The sequence below is a fragment of the Physella acuta genome, unplaced genomic scaffold (genome assembly GCF_028476545.2).
Source record: "Physella acuta isolate Inbredline_101_S28 unplaced genomic scaffold, ASM2847654v3 ptg000281l, whole genome shotgun sequence".
In the NCBI taxonomy this organism is placed as follows: domain Eukaryota; kingdom Metazoa; phylum Mollusca; class Gastropoda; family Physidae; genus Physella; species Physella acuta.
The window spans coordinates 830,285-847,674 of NW_026731800.1; the positions used below are offsets into that span (position 1 = coordinate 830,285).

The window sequence follows — 17,390 nt, forward strand, 5'->3', positions numbered from 1 at the left end:
AGTTGGAGAGACTAGCCCAGTATAGGATACACCTGGGACAGTTGGAGAGACTAGCCCAGTACATGATACACCTGGGACAGTTGGAGAGACTAGCCCAGTAAATGATACACCTGGGGACAGTGGGAGAGACTAGCCCAGTACATGATACACCTGGGGACAGTTGGAGAGACTAGCCCAGTACATAGATACCTGACACCAAGAAGATTGGATACACCTGGGGACAGTTGGAGAGACTAGCCCAGTACATGATACACCTGGGACAGTTGGAGAGACTAGCCCAGTACATAGATACCTGACACCAAGAAGATTGGATACACCTGGGGACAGTTGGAGAGACTAGCCCAGGACATGATACACATGGGGACAGTTGGAGAGAGTAGCCCAGTACATGATACACTTGGGGCAGTTGGAGAGACTAGCCCAGTACATAGATACCTGACACCAAGAAGATTGGATACACATGGGGACAGTTGGAGAGACTAGCCCAGGACATGATACACATGGGGACAGTTGGAGAGAGTAGCCCAGTACATGATACACTTGGGGCAGTTGGAGAGACTAGCCCAGTACATAGATACCTGACACCAAGAAGATTGGATACACATGGGGACAGTTGGAGAGACTAGCCCAGGACATGATACACATGGGGACAGTTGGAGAGACTAGCACTGTACATAGATACCTGACACCAAGAAGATTGGATACACATAGGGACAGTTGGAGAGACTAGCCCAGGACAGAGATGTTCGAAAAGCTCATGTCAGCGACCTATGTCCCAGTTGGGGCGACAGGCAAATCCTAACCTAACGTAACCATACACCACAGAAAGTTTTTCAATGGTATTTGAGTAATAAGAAGATAACCATGCCATTGTCTTGGTTGTAAAGATATAGCCTATCTGTGGGTTTGTGCTTAGTAGATGTATAATGAAACTCAATTGAGTACCGGCTTGATGACCATAGAATGACCATACTGTTACCATACAATGACCATATAATGACCCACAATATCGCGTGACAGCTTTGAAATTTTCTCCATCATCGCTTAATTTCTCAAGCAACCAACAATCATTGTTTAGTGTTTTCCCTAGCCCCTATAGATTTCTCTTCTAAACGCAAAAAAAAAAAAAAAAAATCCTTTAACATCTCGTACATGCAACGTTTTCATCTTTAGATTCTCCTTTAAATAATTCTAACCCTATCCTCCCTACTATGTGAAGTGCAATGTTTCTTTCAGGCATCTCTTCGGGGATTTGGAATTAAGAAATATAATTTATAAAGAAAATATATACTTTTACCGTGTCCACCTCCGGATAATTTAGTCCACCACCCCCCCTCCGAAAGTTTCAAATGTCCCCCCTTCCCTCCAACCCCCGGAGAAAAAAAAGTATGAAAGAAACACTGGTGAAGTACAACAGTAAAATGAGCTGGTGGATTGTTTAAGTTATTTAAGTCAATGTACTGAAGCAGACCTACTCTATCGTTGATGAAGTCCCCTAACGGGAAGCCCTCAAACGGATCTTCCACGGACGTGTCTTCAAAGGGGTTGAGTTGCTCCTCGTTGACTGGGATTTCGACTGGGAGTGCGTCCCAGGAACCGTGAGGTTTCCCATTCATAGACGGAATCTTAAAGCGGTCGAATGTCGGGAAACTCTCGAAGGTATCCGGAAATCGCTGGATCTTGACGATTTTCAGGGAGATTGGTTTGTGCGGCCCAAATTTGTCTCGGTCCTCGCTGAAAAAACTCTGGAGCTCGTTCTCTGATATAGAAACCTTCTTTTGTTTCGTAGCCAATTTCTTTTGGTATCTCTGTTGGGGAATTTCATTGGCGTTGTCCGTCCCTTTCGCATTTTTCCTCAACAATATGTACATCTTCGGTCTGATGAACGGACGGAGAATTTCAAGAACTTCCTTGAATGTTTGCTCGCCGTTCTCGGTAGGTATAAGGGACTGATACAGTTGCTCTATGATATTCTCCAGATACCTCTGTTGAGAGTCGTACTTCCAGATCTGATTTGAAGGGATATACAAGGCACATGTGAAAGACAGACCCAAGGTCACCACCAGCACGCGCAAGCTGCACAAATGTGTACTCATTCTACAGTTCCAGCTGCCCAAAAGGTATCGAAGACTAAAATTTGTGTATAAACTTTTTCTGTTTGTTTTTCTTCTGGATTTTCACAACCTGAGAAATGATGAAACAAATACGAGTTTAGTAGAGATTCGGATAAAAAAAAACAACAAAAATTAACTTACGGTTGTGTTTTTGTGTGGTTAACAGATACAAAAACTTTATACTGAATGAGGGAAGGTGCGTTGAAATGTGTGTTTTAATCTGTTGTTAACTAAAAAAATCCGGTGATTGAAATAAATTTCACCACGCGAAAAAATTATCCCATAGACAAAATATCGCTGTGTAAATTAATATCACAAGACTAAATATCTCATGCATAATATAGCACACTTACTATCAATAATTATGTCCATTGCAAAGAATGGAACCAACACAAATATGCCGTGTCATAAAATGCCCACCAAAATACATACAATTTCTTCTAGTCTGGTATTAAAAAAAAAGATTGTGGAATTGAAAACAATACCAGTAAATTTAGTTTTAATTACCACAAATAAAGCGGAAGTGATCTCCCCTAAACTCTCTCGAATATTCTTAGAAAACACTGATGGGGATGTGTTATTACCGGGATTAGCATAGGATAGGAGGATTGGGATAGAATATCGTTTAGTTCTTAATTGTATTGATGTCCATACTATTATATTGTTTAACTGTAGGTTAGATAGGTAATAATAGGTGAAATAGGAATATCTCTTTGTGTGTCTGACTGTACGTCCACTCACTAGATACAAGCCTTTAGATTGTGTTCACTGATGACAGCCGTGTTGACATGTGTAGACGTTACATCAGACATGGTGTACTTTATATCAGACATGGTGTACTTTATATCAGACACTTAGTACTTTATATCAGACATGGTGTACTTTATATCAGACATGGTGTACTTTATATCAGACATGGTGTACTTTATATCAGACACTTAGTACTTTATATCAGACATGGTGTACTTTATATCAGACATGGTGTACTTTATATCAGACATGGTGTACTTTATATCAGACATGGTGTACTTTATATCAGACATGGTGTACTTTATATCAGACATGGTGTACTTTATATTAGACATGGTGTACTTTATATCAGACATGGTGTACTTTATATTAGACCATGTACTTCATATCAGACACGTACTACTATATATCAGATGTATTGTACTTTATATCAGACACGTTGTACTTTATATCAGACATGTTGTACATTATAGTATGAAACGTGTTGTGCTTTATATATATATATATATATATATATATATATATATTATATATATATATATATATATATATATATATATATATATATATATATATATAAATAATATATATCAGACGTATTTTACTTTATATCAGATATGTTGTACTTTATATTCGACACGTTGTACTTTATATCAGACGTATTGTACTTTATATCATACACGTTGTACTTTATATCATACACGTTGTACTTTATATCAGACATGGTATACTTGATATCAGACAACATATACTACAAATCAGACAAAATATACTATAAATCAGACAACATGTACTGTATATTTGACAATGTTGTACTTCATATTAGACAGTATGCATAATGCTATTCAAAGTAAGAGACCTTACCTACTCCTACATATCAACTCTGACAACAAATACATTACTCTATTTCCAAATCTCACAAACATAGATTTCTTCAATACGAGACTTTTAAAAAAAGAACAGACATCACGTATATAGATATCCCGCAAAAAAAAACCCATTTGTCACGAATATATTTATCCCAAAGAAGAACATTCGTCACGAAGATAGTTATCCCCAAAAAACAATCTCACGAGCATGGATATCCTAAAAAAAAAACAACAAAAAAATAACAGAATTTACAAAGTGATTTACAAACTACTCATCTTACGAGCGTAGAAATTCCCCCACCGCACACAAAGAAAAAAAAAACAGCCTCACGAGCTAATCCCAAATAGCGCTGCTCACGAACAAAGATATCCCCAAAAACAAACCTCACAAGAATAGATATCAAAAAAAACAACTAACAAACAACAAACAAACAAACAAATAAACAAAAAAATAAATCATAAAGCACAGATACCGAATCCCACCTACTCACGAACAAAGATATCCAAAATACCACAATTCCAGTCTCTTAGAACTCAAAAACAAGACCCCCCCCCACCCTTAGCGTAATTGCCCACCCCAACTCCCCAATTTGACGACCTTTGCTGGGGACTAATTAAATTTGAAGCACCACAAGCCGTAAAAAGCTGGACCGGCTGCCCCTAGACTAAAGCGTGAGTACTGACAGTCGTCCTGCTCGTGTGAACAGGTCCCAGGACAAATCAGCCCCTCGTGCTCACCAGGTCACGCGCATCGTGTGACAGAGTTAACTCCTTGTTTCAGACCGTGCGCGCACTTAGGTACTCACTTAAGTGCTCATTAAACGCCCCGGCCTATCGTCAGCATGTCAACAATCCTGGGCTTAAAAAAAAAGTGTCTTATCGCTTTACTTGTAGGTGGGCGGTTTCAGTATGGTATTGTAGCTTCATTGGCGTCCGCAGGGGTTGGTCGGGGGGGGGGGGGGTGTCATTTTTTCATGTGTGGTAGACATTAAGCAACACGAGCGGACCGTAGTCAATAGATGTACAAACGAGCTGTCCCACACAAAGCTGTCCCACACAAAGCTGTCCCACACAAAGCTGTCCCACATAGAGCTGTCTCACATAGAGCTGTCCCACACAGAGCTGTCCCACACAAAGCTGTCCCACATAGAGCTGTCTCACATAGAGCTGTCTCACACGACGTTGTTCCACACAAAGCTGTCCCACACAGGGCTGTCCCACATAGAGCTGTCCCACACAAAGCTGTCCCACATAGAGCTGTCCCACACAGAGCTGTCCCACACAAAGCTGTCCCACACAAAGCTGTCCCACATAGAGCTGTCCCACACAGAGCTGTCCCACACAAAGCTGTCCCACACAAAGCTGTCCCACACAAAGCTGTCCCACATAGAGCTGTCCCACATAGAGCTGTCCCACACAGAGCTGTCCCACACAAAGCTGTCCCACACAAAGCTGTCTCACACGACGTTGTTCCACACAAAGCTGTCCCACACAGGGCTGTCCCACACAAAGCTGTCCCACACCGAGCTTGTAGCACATGCGTTCACTCACACACACACGTGCACAAACAAAAACACATACACCCACATCCATATCAAATGGCCAGTTAATAAAAAAAATACGTAACATGGCTACCATGATAACATGTCCCATTACCAAGTTTTATGTCTTCAGCACAAAAGAATAATAAAACACAGACGGCTTTATAGCCGGCACTCGAAGTCCAGCTTAGATTAGACGGCCTTTAAACTCAGTGGAAAAATGTTCGCATCGTTTCTGATATTCCGGTTACATTGATGCAAAAGGCACAAAAAGGAAATGTAAAATTCTAAATTGCGCAGATGTATTTAATTCTCAGAAAATTGTTATTTTCGACGGAAACCACGTGAATAAATGGAATAATCATTTTTTAATATACTTTAAGCCTTCTATAGAATATATAAATTACTGGCTTAGGTAAAATATGAAACTGGAGATTTATAAAAAAATAAATACATGAACGAAAACATGCAAAGTGAAGTACCCTACACCCACCCCCACCTAAGAAGATATAGACGCACACACACACGTATATATATATATATATATATATATATATATATATATATATATATATATATATATATATATATATATATATATATATATATATATATATATATATATATATTGGTAAAATGTGAAAAGGCAACATTGGCGAATTAAAACAAAATAAATACACATGAAGGAAGAAATGCAATGAACTACACACACTAACACAAACACACACACATTTCATTGAGTGTGTGTGGGTGTCTATATTCTTTGTGTGTGCTTCTGTGTGTGTGTGTTGCTATGTTTGTGTAAGCGAGTGGTCCTGTACAGCAAAACAAAACGTAAAGTGCTTAGGGCTACTTTACACCACAATAACGATCTAGTTGCTGGCTGTAAAAACAAAACACTCTTACCCCACTTCTGGTACTGCTGAAAACATGGGCCCTTAATAACGGGCATTGCCACGCGTGGGTAATGCCAGTTGTTTGTGACGTCTGCTAGGTACCGGGGGGGGGGGGGGATTTGAGTGGGAGGGAGGGTAGTGGTGGAGGAGAAATTGTACAGCCCATGTACACAGCGAGGTCTGGTCAGCTTTCATCGTGGGCCAGAGGAGATGGCCTTAAATTATACATGGCCGTGTGGCCATCCCACAACCCCCACAACGTCATCTAAAAGTGCCGTACCCAGTACATCATCGTAGAGTGGCGTAGCTCGGGGATTTGGGGCGAAGGGACTATCCTCTTGTTAGATTACTTGTTTGTATTAGCATATGCAAAAGGGCAGACACACCGTAAATCATATACTATATATATATATATATATATATATATATATATATATATATATATATATATATATATATATATATATATATATATGAAAGTGTATAGCAACTGCTCTAACTGCACTAATTAGAAGCTTATAAACTTGTCTCGATAGAAAATATTTATTATTCGATATCTATCATCAAAATCCAGTCACATGAACTTTGGGATTAAATATGGGATAAATACATTGTTAAGTGTGGCGTCAATTCGCCTCTAGCCGGTGTCACGTGATATGGTTGACATCTCAAAAGGTTTGAACCTCGTCATGATATCTCTTGATTTTTTTCTGATATTTGAAACTCACGTTTAACACAGCTCAGGTTTTTCTTACTGACGTCTTACGCCACTAAATTGTTTGTTACTGACGTCTTACACCATACATATATTTGTTACTGACGTCTTACACCATTCATATGTTTTTTACTGACGTCTTACACCATTCATATGTTTTTTACTGACGTCTTACACCATTCATATGTTTTTTACTGACGTCTTACACAATTCATATGTTTTTTACTGACGTCTTACACCATTCATATGTTTGTTACTGACGTCCCCTAAACTAGGCTTTTGTTTTGTCACTTTTAAATCTCTTTCACTCACGTCAACAAAAATAAAAACCATTCAAGTTTTTTCCTTCTCTCAGAACCATTCAAGTTTTTTCCTTCTCTCAGCCTTGCAAGCGTGGGTCACTCACAAAACACAACACAACCAGACGGCAACCTGGCCCGGATAAATAATGACCGCAACCCGGAAATTTTTCCGGTCAAATCGACCGTAAATGAATAGAAGATCAAACGCCTTTTTTAGACTTCATTCTAAGCTTTGGCGGTTTCTTTTCATAATTTTATCGTTGGGTTTTTTGTTATTGAAATTGTCGCCCGTGTACCTTCTATATTCGTCTCCCAACCCCTCAAAGCTGTGGAAAATTAGGGACGAATCAATCAATCGCAAATGTCGAAGATGGATCGGGGTTTGATCAGCTCCACCGGTTTGAGAATCGATGAAGAAGTTGACCAGACAAAACTCTCCTCAAAATCTCCGTTTTCAAAAAAAAAAATACGGTGTGGGGTGGGGATTGGGTTGGCGTTGGAAAGATGGGGGTAGAACAACCATTTTGTGTAACCCCAAACGCTAATTACTCTGAGTTTAAGATAACCTAATTAAACCTAATTGAAGGTTACCTTAAGGACAGACTAGCCCATGATTACCGTACCCAAATTACTAATTAAAAGCTACCTATACGTTGTGTTACCCTAGTTGGAGGTTACCCTAAACAGATTACCCTGAGGTTACCTTACCCTAATTAAAATTTACCTATAGGTTATGTTATGCAGGTTACCTTATCATAATTAAGATTTACCTATAGGTTAATTATGTTACCCTTGTTGGAAGTTACCTTACCCCAATTAAAATTTAACTCCGGGTTATGCTAGCCCAGATCAAGTTTGCCTTTCATACGCGAATCCTACCAAGGGTATTCTAGCCAGAAATGTTTTGAAAAAACTCTCCTACCATAAAGGGCATTTTGGTTTACTTTTACTGAAACATTTTGGGTTGAAACAAAACCACGATCGGCACGGGAATAACGAATGTTATCTCAACGGGATGAGAAGCTTTGATTTGCAGGTGAAGTAGTGTTTACCTGTGGGGGTGAATGACGATATATTCGGGGATTAAGATTTCACGGCGGTATGTCCGGATTTATCCCCAGGGATTAAAAATGGCTTCATCCCCGTCCCGATAACACGACCGCCGATCGAAACTTCTAGACGTAGCATAGCGTCTCATTTAATCTTCAGCTCAGAGTTAGTTCCATTCCGGAAACGGTTAGAAAATTTGACGCACGCGTTCGTTGTAGAGTAGTCTACTGGCGAGTAGAGTTTCTTTCAGACATCTCTTTGGGAGTGGGAGGGGAGGAAGTGGAGGGAGAGGAAGTGGAAGGGGTGGGGGAGGAAGTGGAAGGGGTGGGGGAGGAAGTGGAAGGGGTGGGGGAGGAAGTGGAAGGGGTTGGGGAGAAGTGGAAGGGGTGGGGGAGGGTGGAAGGGATGGGGAGGGGCGGAAGGGGTGGGGAGGAAGTGGAAGAGGTGGGGGAGGAAGTGGAAGGGGTGGGGGAGGAAGTGGAAGGGGTGGGGGAGGAAGTGGAAGGGGTGGGGGAGGAAGTGGAAAGGGGTGGAAGGGGTGGGGGAGGAAGTGGAAGGGGTGGGGAGGAAGTGGAAGGGGTGGGGTGGGGGAGGAAGTAGGAAGGGTTGGGGGAAGAGGTGGAAGGGGTGGGGAAGAAGTGGAAGGGGTGGGGGAGGAAGTGGAAGGGGTGGGGAGGAGGTGGAAGGGGTGGGGGAAGAAGTGGAAGGGGTGGGGGAGGAGAAGTGGAAGGGGTGGGGGAGGAGGTTGAAGGGGTGGGGAAGAAGTGGAAGGGGTGAGGGAGGGAGGAAGTGGAAGGGGTGGGGGAGGAGGTGGAAGGGGTGGGGGAGAAAGTGGAAGGGGTGGGGGAGGAAGTGGAAGGGGTGAGGGAAGAAGTGAAGGGGTGAGGGAGGAAGTGGAAGGGGTGGGGAGGAGGTGGAAGGGGTGGGGGAAGAAGTGGAAGGGGTGGGGGAGGAAGTGGAAGGGGTGGGGGAGGAGGTTGAAGGGGTGGGGGAAGAAGTGGAAGGGGTGAGGGAGGGGAGGAAGTGGAAGGGGTGGGGGAGGAGGTGGAAGGGGTGGGGAGAAAGTGGAAGGGGTGGGGAGAAGTGGAAGGGGTGGGGGAGGAGTGGAAGGGGTGGGGGAGGAGGTGGAAGGGGTGGGGGAGGAAGTGGAAGTGGCGGGGGAGGAGGTGGAAGGGGTGGGGGAGGAGGTGGAAGGGGTGGGGGAGGAAGTTGAAGGGGTGGGGGAGGAGGTTGGAAGGGGTGGGGAGGAGGTGGAAGGGGTGGGGGAGGAGGTGGAAGGGGTGGGGGAGGAGGTGGAAGGGGTGGGGGAGGAAGTTGAAGGGGTGGGGAGGAGGTGGAAGGGGTGGGGGAGGAGGTGGAAGGGGTGGGGGAGGAAGTGGAAGGGGTGGGGGAGGAGGTGGAAGGGGTGGGGGAGGAGGTGTGAAGTGGAAGGGTGGGGGAGGAGGTGGAAGGGGTGGGGGAGGAGGTGTGAAGGGGGTGGGGGAGGAGGGTGGAAGGGGTGGGGAGGAAGTTGGAAGGGGTGGGGGAGGAGGTGGAAGGGGGTGGGGGAGGAAGTTGAAGGGGTGGGGGAGGTGGAAGGGGTTGGGGGAGGAGGTGGAAGGGGTGGGGGAGGAGGTGGAAGGGGTGGGGGAGGAAGTGGAAGGGGTGGGGGAGGAGGTGGAGGTGGAAAGTGTGGGGGAGGAGGTGGAAGGGGTGGGGGAGGAGGTGGAATGGGGTGGGGGAGGAGGTGGAAAGGGTGGGGGAGGGAAGTGGAAGGGGTGGGGAGGAAGTGGAAGGGGTGGGGGAGGAGGTGGAAAGGGTGGGGGAGGAAGTGGAAGGGGTGGGGGGAGGAGGTGGAAAGGGTGGGGGAGGAGGTGGAAGGGGTGGGGAGGAGGTGTGAAGGGGTGGGGGAGGAGGTGGAGGGGTGGGGGAGGAGGTGGAAGGGGTGGGGGAGGAAGGTGGAAGGGGTGGGGGGAGGAGTGGAAGGGGTGGGGAGGAGGTGAAGGGGTGGGGGAGGAGGTGGAAGTGGAAGGGTGGGGGAGGAGGTGGAAGGGGTGGGGAGAGGAGGTGGAAGGGGTGGGGGAGGAGGTGGAAGGGGTGGCGGGAGTGAAGGGGTGGGGGAGGAAGTGGAAGGGGTGGGGGAGGAGGTGGAAGGGGTGGGGGAGGAGGAGTTGAAGGGGTGGGGGAGGAGGTGGAAGGGGGTGGGGGAGGAGGTTGGAAGGGGTGGGGGAGGAGGTGGAAGGGGTGGGGGAGGAAGTGGAAGGGGTGGGGGAGGAGGTGGAGGTGGAAAGTGTGGGGGGAGGAGGTGGAAGGGGGTTGGGGGAGGAGGTGGAGGGGTTGGGAGGATGTGGAAAGGGTGGGGGAGGAAGTGGAAGGGGTGGGGAGGAAGTGGAAGGGGGGTGGGGGAGTGAGGTGGAAGGGTGGGGGAGGAGTTGAAGGGTGGGGGGAGGAGGTTGGGATGCGTGGAGGGTGGGGGTGGTGGATGGTGGGAAGGTGGGGTGGTGTTGTTAGTGCCGGTAGTTGGAGAGGCGTGGGGGGTGGATCTGGAAGGAGGCTGGGGGAGGAAGTGGAATCGGGTGGGGGAGGAGGCTGGAAGGCGTGGGGGATGGATGAAGAGCACGGCCCTCTCCAGAAGCACGTCTAATCGCTCCCCCCCCAACGAAACCTCTAATTTATAAAGAAAATATATGCAATATATACTTTACCGGTTTCCGTCTCCCCCCCCCCCCACTCCCGGAAAAATTAGCTCACCCGTAGAATAAAGTCTGAACTGTTTTAAATATTAAAAAAACAATTCCATATTTACAAGCTCTTGAGTAACGTTTTCTTTAACTAATAAAATATTACAAACAATGGCAGAGCAACCAGTCCTAATTACAGCTTAGCTTATGTCTTGACGAATGCGAAATTGAACAGTTTCAATCACATATATCGCAGCCCACTTCTTGTGACCTGTTTAATTTTAGCGGCCTACACGGTTTTTAAACAATTCTCTTTGAAAAAAGGTATGTTTAGAAACATCTAGAATTATTCATGAAGGATTATTGTATAAGGCTGTTTTGTAAAAAATCCTCTTGAAAGGATGCATGCTAAAAAGTATCGAAATATTCATAAAGAATTATTGTAAAAGTTTTTAAAATATCACTTTTCAAGATAACCAACTTTCTAAAGTTTAAACATAGTTCTGAATGATTTTTTCAATGCCTTAGTTTTGAATACCACTGCAATTTAGTTTTTCTAAATCAAATCCAATAAAAGAGTGATTTCAAGTAAAATTTGTAGTAAAAATGTTAACTTTTTATGGTAAATTAGGGATGTGCAATATCCTATGGTGAAATGTTTTGGAACTTTTCGTTATATAATTTCATGTCATTAGTAAGGCGACCGTTCGCTTTAAAAAAAAAATGACTTAAGTTTGTCTGGCAAAGGACGGATAATGAGGGGTGGGTAGGATATTGTTCTCTATCAACTACTCCCCGATCACCCCCCCCCCCACGACCTTATCCCACCCCATTATTGGTCAGTACCCCCGTCCCCCTGTAAGATGACCCTCCGTACTCCGTACATTACCCCCCCCCCCCCCACCCCATCTGCTCTGAAACTAGAGGGGGATAGTGACTCAGGGGATAGTGATACTGGGGAGGGGGGTTAGTGACACGGGAAAGTGATACGAGGGTAGTGACACGGAGGATAGTGATACGGGAGTTTTGACACGGGGGGGGATAGTGACACAGGGGGTAGTGACACAGGGTTATTGACACGGGGGGTAATGACACTGTGGATAGTGACAAGTATAATTAAATGAGGTGGATGTGGGGTAAATTCATTTGGGAGATAATTCATAGCTTCAGATTTATGGCTGCATGACGTCATTGTCCTAACCCAACCATAGCTACACAGCTTTATGGTCGCGCGCTGATTTCAAACGACCAACGAACACCTCACAGCTTGCTCGTACTTCAAACGTGACTCCGTGAACTCTGATATAGCTTTCATCGTCTTCGTTCATTGATTCATGCATTGAGCTCTCGGACGTTCTCGCTAGTGTTGATCTAGGGCACAGATCGGCAAACGTTCTGAGTAACGAGCCCCGTCATTAATTATTTCTGATCGTACATAATTCCAGAGTGTATTGTGTTTCTGACACTTATGATTGTAGCAAGTACAAACTGCTAGACGAACATTTTTCTGTTTTGTTAGTTCTAGCAGAGACGCCGAGAAATGGCTGGTATTCAAGAATCGGGTCATGACCGTGTGATCGGATTGTAGAGCTCACGATTTCTAACCTGAAAGTCTCGAGCTCAAGCAAACCCCTGAGTCTATCCAGCTCTAATGGGTACCTGACTTAAGTTAGGGAAGTCTTTCCCCAGAATACCGAAGTCACGGAAACATAATTCTTGGGAGCGAACAAAAAGGAAAATATTCGCATGCCTCGGAATAATAATAAGGTATTCAGTACAGAGGCGTAGCGATGGGGGGGGGGGGGGGGGGGCAGGGGGGTACATATGTCTCCGGGCGCCGACCTTAGGGGGCGCCAAAATGGGTTGTAAAAACAAATTAAGAAATGTCATTTTTAGCTGAATTTTAGCAGTTTGGGGGGGGGGGGTGTAATCGAAAGTTTGAGTTGGGTGCAAATCGAAAATTTGATCCCGAGGGGGCGCCAAATTGAAAGTTTGTCCCTGGGCGCCGGGAAGGGTCGCTACGCCTCTGATTCAGATTCAGTACTCTATCGCCTTTACAACGAAGGACAATAGCAGCGAACAAACTGACGACCTGATTAAGATGAAATCCCTCAAGAAAAATGACATACACCGAAGCTTAGAACTAGCATAACAAGACTGGCTCTCACTAGAATCTACAAGGTAAAATACAAAGTGAAAGCTAGGATAAAACCTGGAGTTGAGAGTTTGAGCGACATGTTAAAGGCAGATTACAAATTGGGACAGTTGCAGGAGCTAGCTCGTGGGTAGACAGAAAACTCTTGTGGGTGGTCTGTGTGTCGGTCGGACGGTAGGGTTGCTGTTACTTTCTTAGTTGGAGGTTTTTAATGAGTGGGGTCAAATCTCTTCGTTTTATGAGGAGTCAATCTATTCGTTTTATGAGGAGTCACATTTATACGTTTAATGGGGAGTCACATCTATACGTTTAATGGGGAGTCACATCTATACGTTTAATGGGGAGTCACATCTATACGTTTAATGGGAGTCACATCTATACGTTTAATGGGGAGTCACATCTATACGTTTAATGGGGGGTCACATCTATACGTTTAATGGGGGTCACATATATACGTTTAGTGGGGAGTCACATTTATACGTTTAGTGGGGAGTCACATCTATACATTTAATTGGGAGTCACATCTATACGTTTAATGGGGAGTCACATATATACGTTTAATGGGGAGTCACATCTATTCGTTAGTGGCGAGTCACATCTATACGTTTAATGGGGAGTCACATCTATACGTTTAGTGGGGAGTCACATCTATACGTTTAGTGGGGAGTCACATCTATTCGTTTAGTGGCGAGTCACATCTATACGGTTAGTGGGGAGTCACATCTATTCGTTTAGTGGCGAGTCACATCTATACGTTTAGTGGGGAGTCACATATCTACGTTTAATGGAGAGTCACATCTATACGTTTAATGGGGAGTCACATCTATACGTTTAGTGGGGAGTCACATCTATACGTTTAGTGGGGAGTCACATCTATTCGTTTAGTGGCCGAGTCACATCTATACGTTTAATGGGAGTCACATCTATACGTTTAGTGGGGAGTCACATCTATACGTTTAGTGGGGAGTCACATCTATTCGTTTAGTGGCGAGTCACATCTATACGTTTAGTGGGGAGTCACATCTATACGTTTAAGGGGAGTCACATCTATACGTTTAAGGGGGAGTCACATCTATACGTTTTTGAATCCTGTGGTGCCGAATATTGCCGTCAACTAAGATATTGCCGTCCACTAATATATTACCGACCACTAATCTATTGCTTTCCGCTAATCTATTGCCGTCCTCTAATCTATTGCCGTCCTCTAATATATTGCCGTCCACTAATCTATTGCCGTCCACTAATATATTTCCTACCACTAATCTATTGCCGTCCTCTTATCAATTGCCGTCCTCTAATCTATTGCCGTCCTCTAATATATTGCCGTCCACTAATCTATTGCCGTCCTCTAATATATTGCCGTCCTCTAATCTATTGCCGTCCTCTAATATATTGCCGTCCACTAATCTATTGCCGTCCACTAATATATTTCCTACCACTAATCTATTGCCGTCCTCTTATCAATTGCCGTCCTCTAATCTATTGCCGTCCTCTAATATATTGCCGTCCACTAATCTATTGCCGTCCTCTAATATATTGCCGTCCTCTAATATATTGCCGTCCTCTAATCTATTGCCGTCCTCTAATATATTGCCGTCCTCTAATATATTGCCGTCCACTACTATATTTCCTACCACTAATTTATTGCCGTCCACTAATATATTGCCGTCCACTAATCTATTTCCGTCCTCTAAAATATTGCCGTCCTCTAATATATTGCCGTCCTCTAATCTATTGCCGTCCTCTAATCTATTGCCGTCCTCTAATATATTGCCGTCCTCTAATATATCGCCGTCCTCTAATATATTGCCGTCCTCTAATCTATTGCCGTCCACTAATATATTGCCGTCCTCTAATCTATTTCCGTCCTCTAATCTATTGCCGTCCTCTAATATATCGCCGTCCTCTAATATATTGCCGTCCTCTAATCTATTGCCGTCCTCTAATATATCGCCGTCCTCTAATCTATTTCCGTCCTCTAATCTATTGCCGTCCTCTAATCTATTGCCGTCCTCTAATCTATTGCCGTCCACTAATCTATTGCCGTCCACTAATCTATTGCCGTCCACTAATCTATTGCAGTCCTCTAATATATTGCCGTCCTCTAATCTATTGCCGTCCTCTAATCCATTGCCGTCCTCTAATCTATTGCCGTCCTCTAATATATTACCGTCCTCTAATCTATTGCCGTCCTCTAATATATTACCGACCACTAAAGTAATTCTCTTCTAGTCTCTGATCACCTGTAGATGTAGGTGTGTTTACTCTGTGCAGTTCATGCGGCAAAAATAACGCTCGAAAAGTTTGTCTATTTTAGATAATAAAAGAATCCTCTAACGAGACGCATTGGGAATTTTGCAATCCCAAGCTAGCAGGGAAAGGTGCAAACTGTAGATGTAAATAGCACGAGACAATGCAACAGCTCTAGATGTAAATAGCACGAGAAAATACTATAACTGTAGATGTAAATAGCTAAAAAAAAACAAAAAACAAACAAACAACAAACTAGCAAGTATATATTTGGTTAACAATAAAGATAAACAGAAGTTTTAATTTATCAGATTGTCAGTGGTAAAATTGGGTTCAAGTTGCGTAAAGTAGTTTGTGGACAAACTCATAATATATGTGTTATGTATGTGTGTATATGTACTTGAAAAACAAACTTGTGTATGTGACAAAATTCAGATTTCATAACATAATTGAATACCTTAATACAACTATTGGGAGTGTCTTGATGTCATTATCGCATGTGTCGTGATTAAATTATAGCGAGTGTCGTGTTGAAATTGTTGCGAGTGTCATGATTACATTATCGCGACTGTCATGATACAATAATTGCCAGTGTCGTGGTGAAATTAACGCGAGTGTCGTGATTAAATTATCCCGAGTGTCGTGATTAAATTATCCCGAGTGTCGTGATTAAATTATCCCGAGTGTCGTGATACAATTATCTCGAGTGTCATGATTGAATTATCGCAAGAGTCATGATACAATAATTGCTAGTGTCATGATACAATAATTGCGAGTGTCGTGATTACATTATCGCAACTGTCATGATGAAATTATCGCGAGTGTCATGTTGATGAGATTATTGAATGTGTCGTGATATATTCTAATCTTTCTAGATGAAAATGAAATCGGAAGTGATGCCATGAGCTGTCCATCTTCTCTCCTCCCCCCCCCCCCCGACTCTCGATAACCCTAACATTAGCACGCACACCAATTAAGAAAAACGCACTCTAGTCCGCCCCATTATCGCCAGCAAGATTCAGACGTTGAAAATATACCATACATCGGCGGTTCATCAAGACAATGAACGCGGTTATAACTCTGAATAGAACACATTTCAACGGCTAACATTTGCATTTATTAGGCAATTAAGCTTTCCTTTGTTAATGACGATTACCCAGACAGCGATTGTGAGTTTTAAAAAGATAAGCAGTGGGCGGTCACCAGAAAAAAAAACAAGGTAAAAAAAATTATAAACGAAACTTAATATCAACAGAAGAATGCATTTTTAAGATAATAAAAAAAATAATATAAGTGCGTTTCTATTAATAAAATATAGGCAAATCTTAACAGATCTGAGAGTAACGTAACTTTAATCTAGGCAACATTAATAAAAGGAATCAAACAAATTTTGTCATCTGTTGTATGTTAATACTAAACTTTTTATGTTTATTTTTTTTTACCTTAAACTCTTGTCCAGATATAGCCTAATTTGATACCAATTTGTTGAGTTTTAAGTGAGTAAATTCCGTGTTAAATTCAGAACCTAATCTAATTAACAGGACACTAATGTTCAGGTGCAAAAGTTTCCTTACCTGACCCGACTTATATCACTGTACACCGTGTGGACGACAGGGCTGACAGACGACGCGGTATACTTCTGTTTCCGGTTGGCTCGTGGACAGCTTCACGGCGGAGGGGACGTCTTTTTATGCCGTCACCCGAGCGACGCGCGCAGCTTCCCTCACGTCAGGCGTGAGTCGTACATCAGCGGTCTACAAACTTTGCTGGTAGACCCCAATATGTGAGGTAGTGAGTGACCTAGTCTTTACATTTTCAATTAATTTCAGTTACATACAAAATGATTTACGAGCAAGTTTATCGAAATTATTAAATTAGTATTTCGAGGTACCACTATATATATATATATATATATATATATATATATATATATATATATATATATATATATATATATATATATATATATAGGGGCCTATATATGTATATTTTAATTTATATATATATATATATATATATATATATATATATATATATATATATATATATATGTATATATATACATATACATACGTATATATACATATA

The 17,390-nt window shown here is 43.2% G+C and overlaps 1 protein-coding gene across 1 annotated transcript in view; it reads right to left on the minus strand.

Annotated features, from left to right (window-relative positions):
* The window catches only part of LOC131939464 (uncharacterized), a 34,351-nt gene extending 17,371 nt beyond the window's left edge, over positions 1 to 16,980 (minus strand). Inside the window, exons 1-2 of the mRNA XM_059297767.1 lie at positions 16,877 to 16,980; positions 1,476 to 2,184 (exon numbers count right to left, since the gene is read on the minus strand). Of these exons, the coding sequence (XP_059153750.1) occupies positions 1,476 to 2,096 (621 nt within the window). The 5' untranslated portion in view covers positions 2,097 to 2,184; positions 16,877 to 16,980. The remainder of the gene's footprint in view (positions 1 to 1,475; positions 2,185 to 16,876) is intronic.
* Between the last annotated feature and the right edge of the window lie 410 nt (positions 16,981 to 17,390).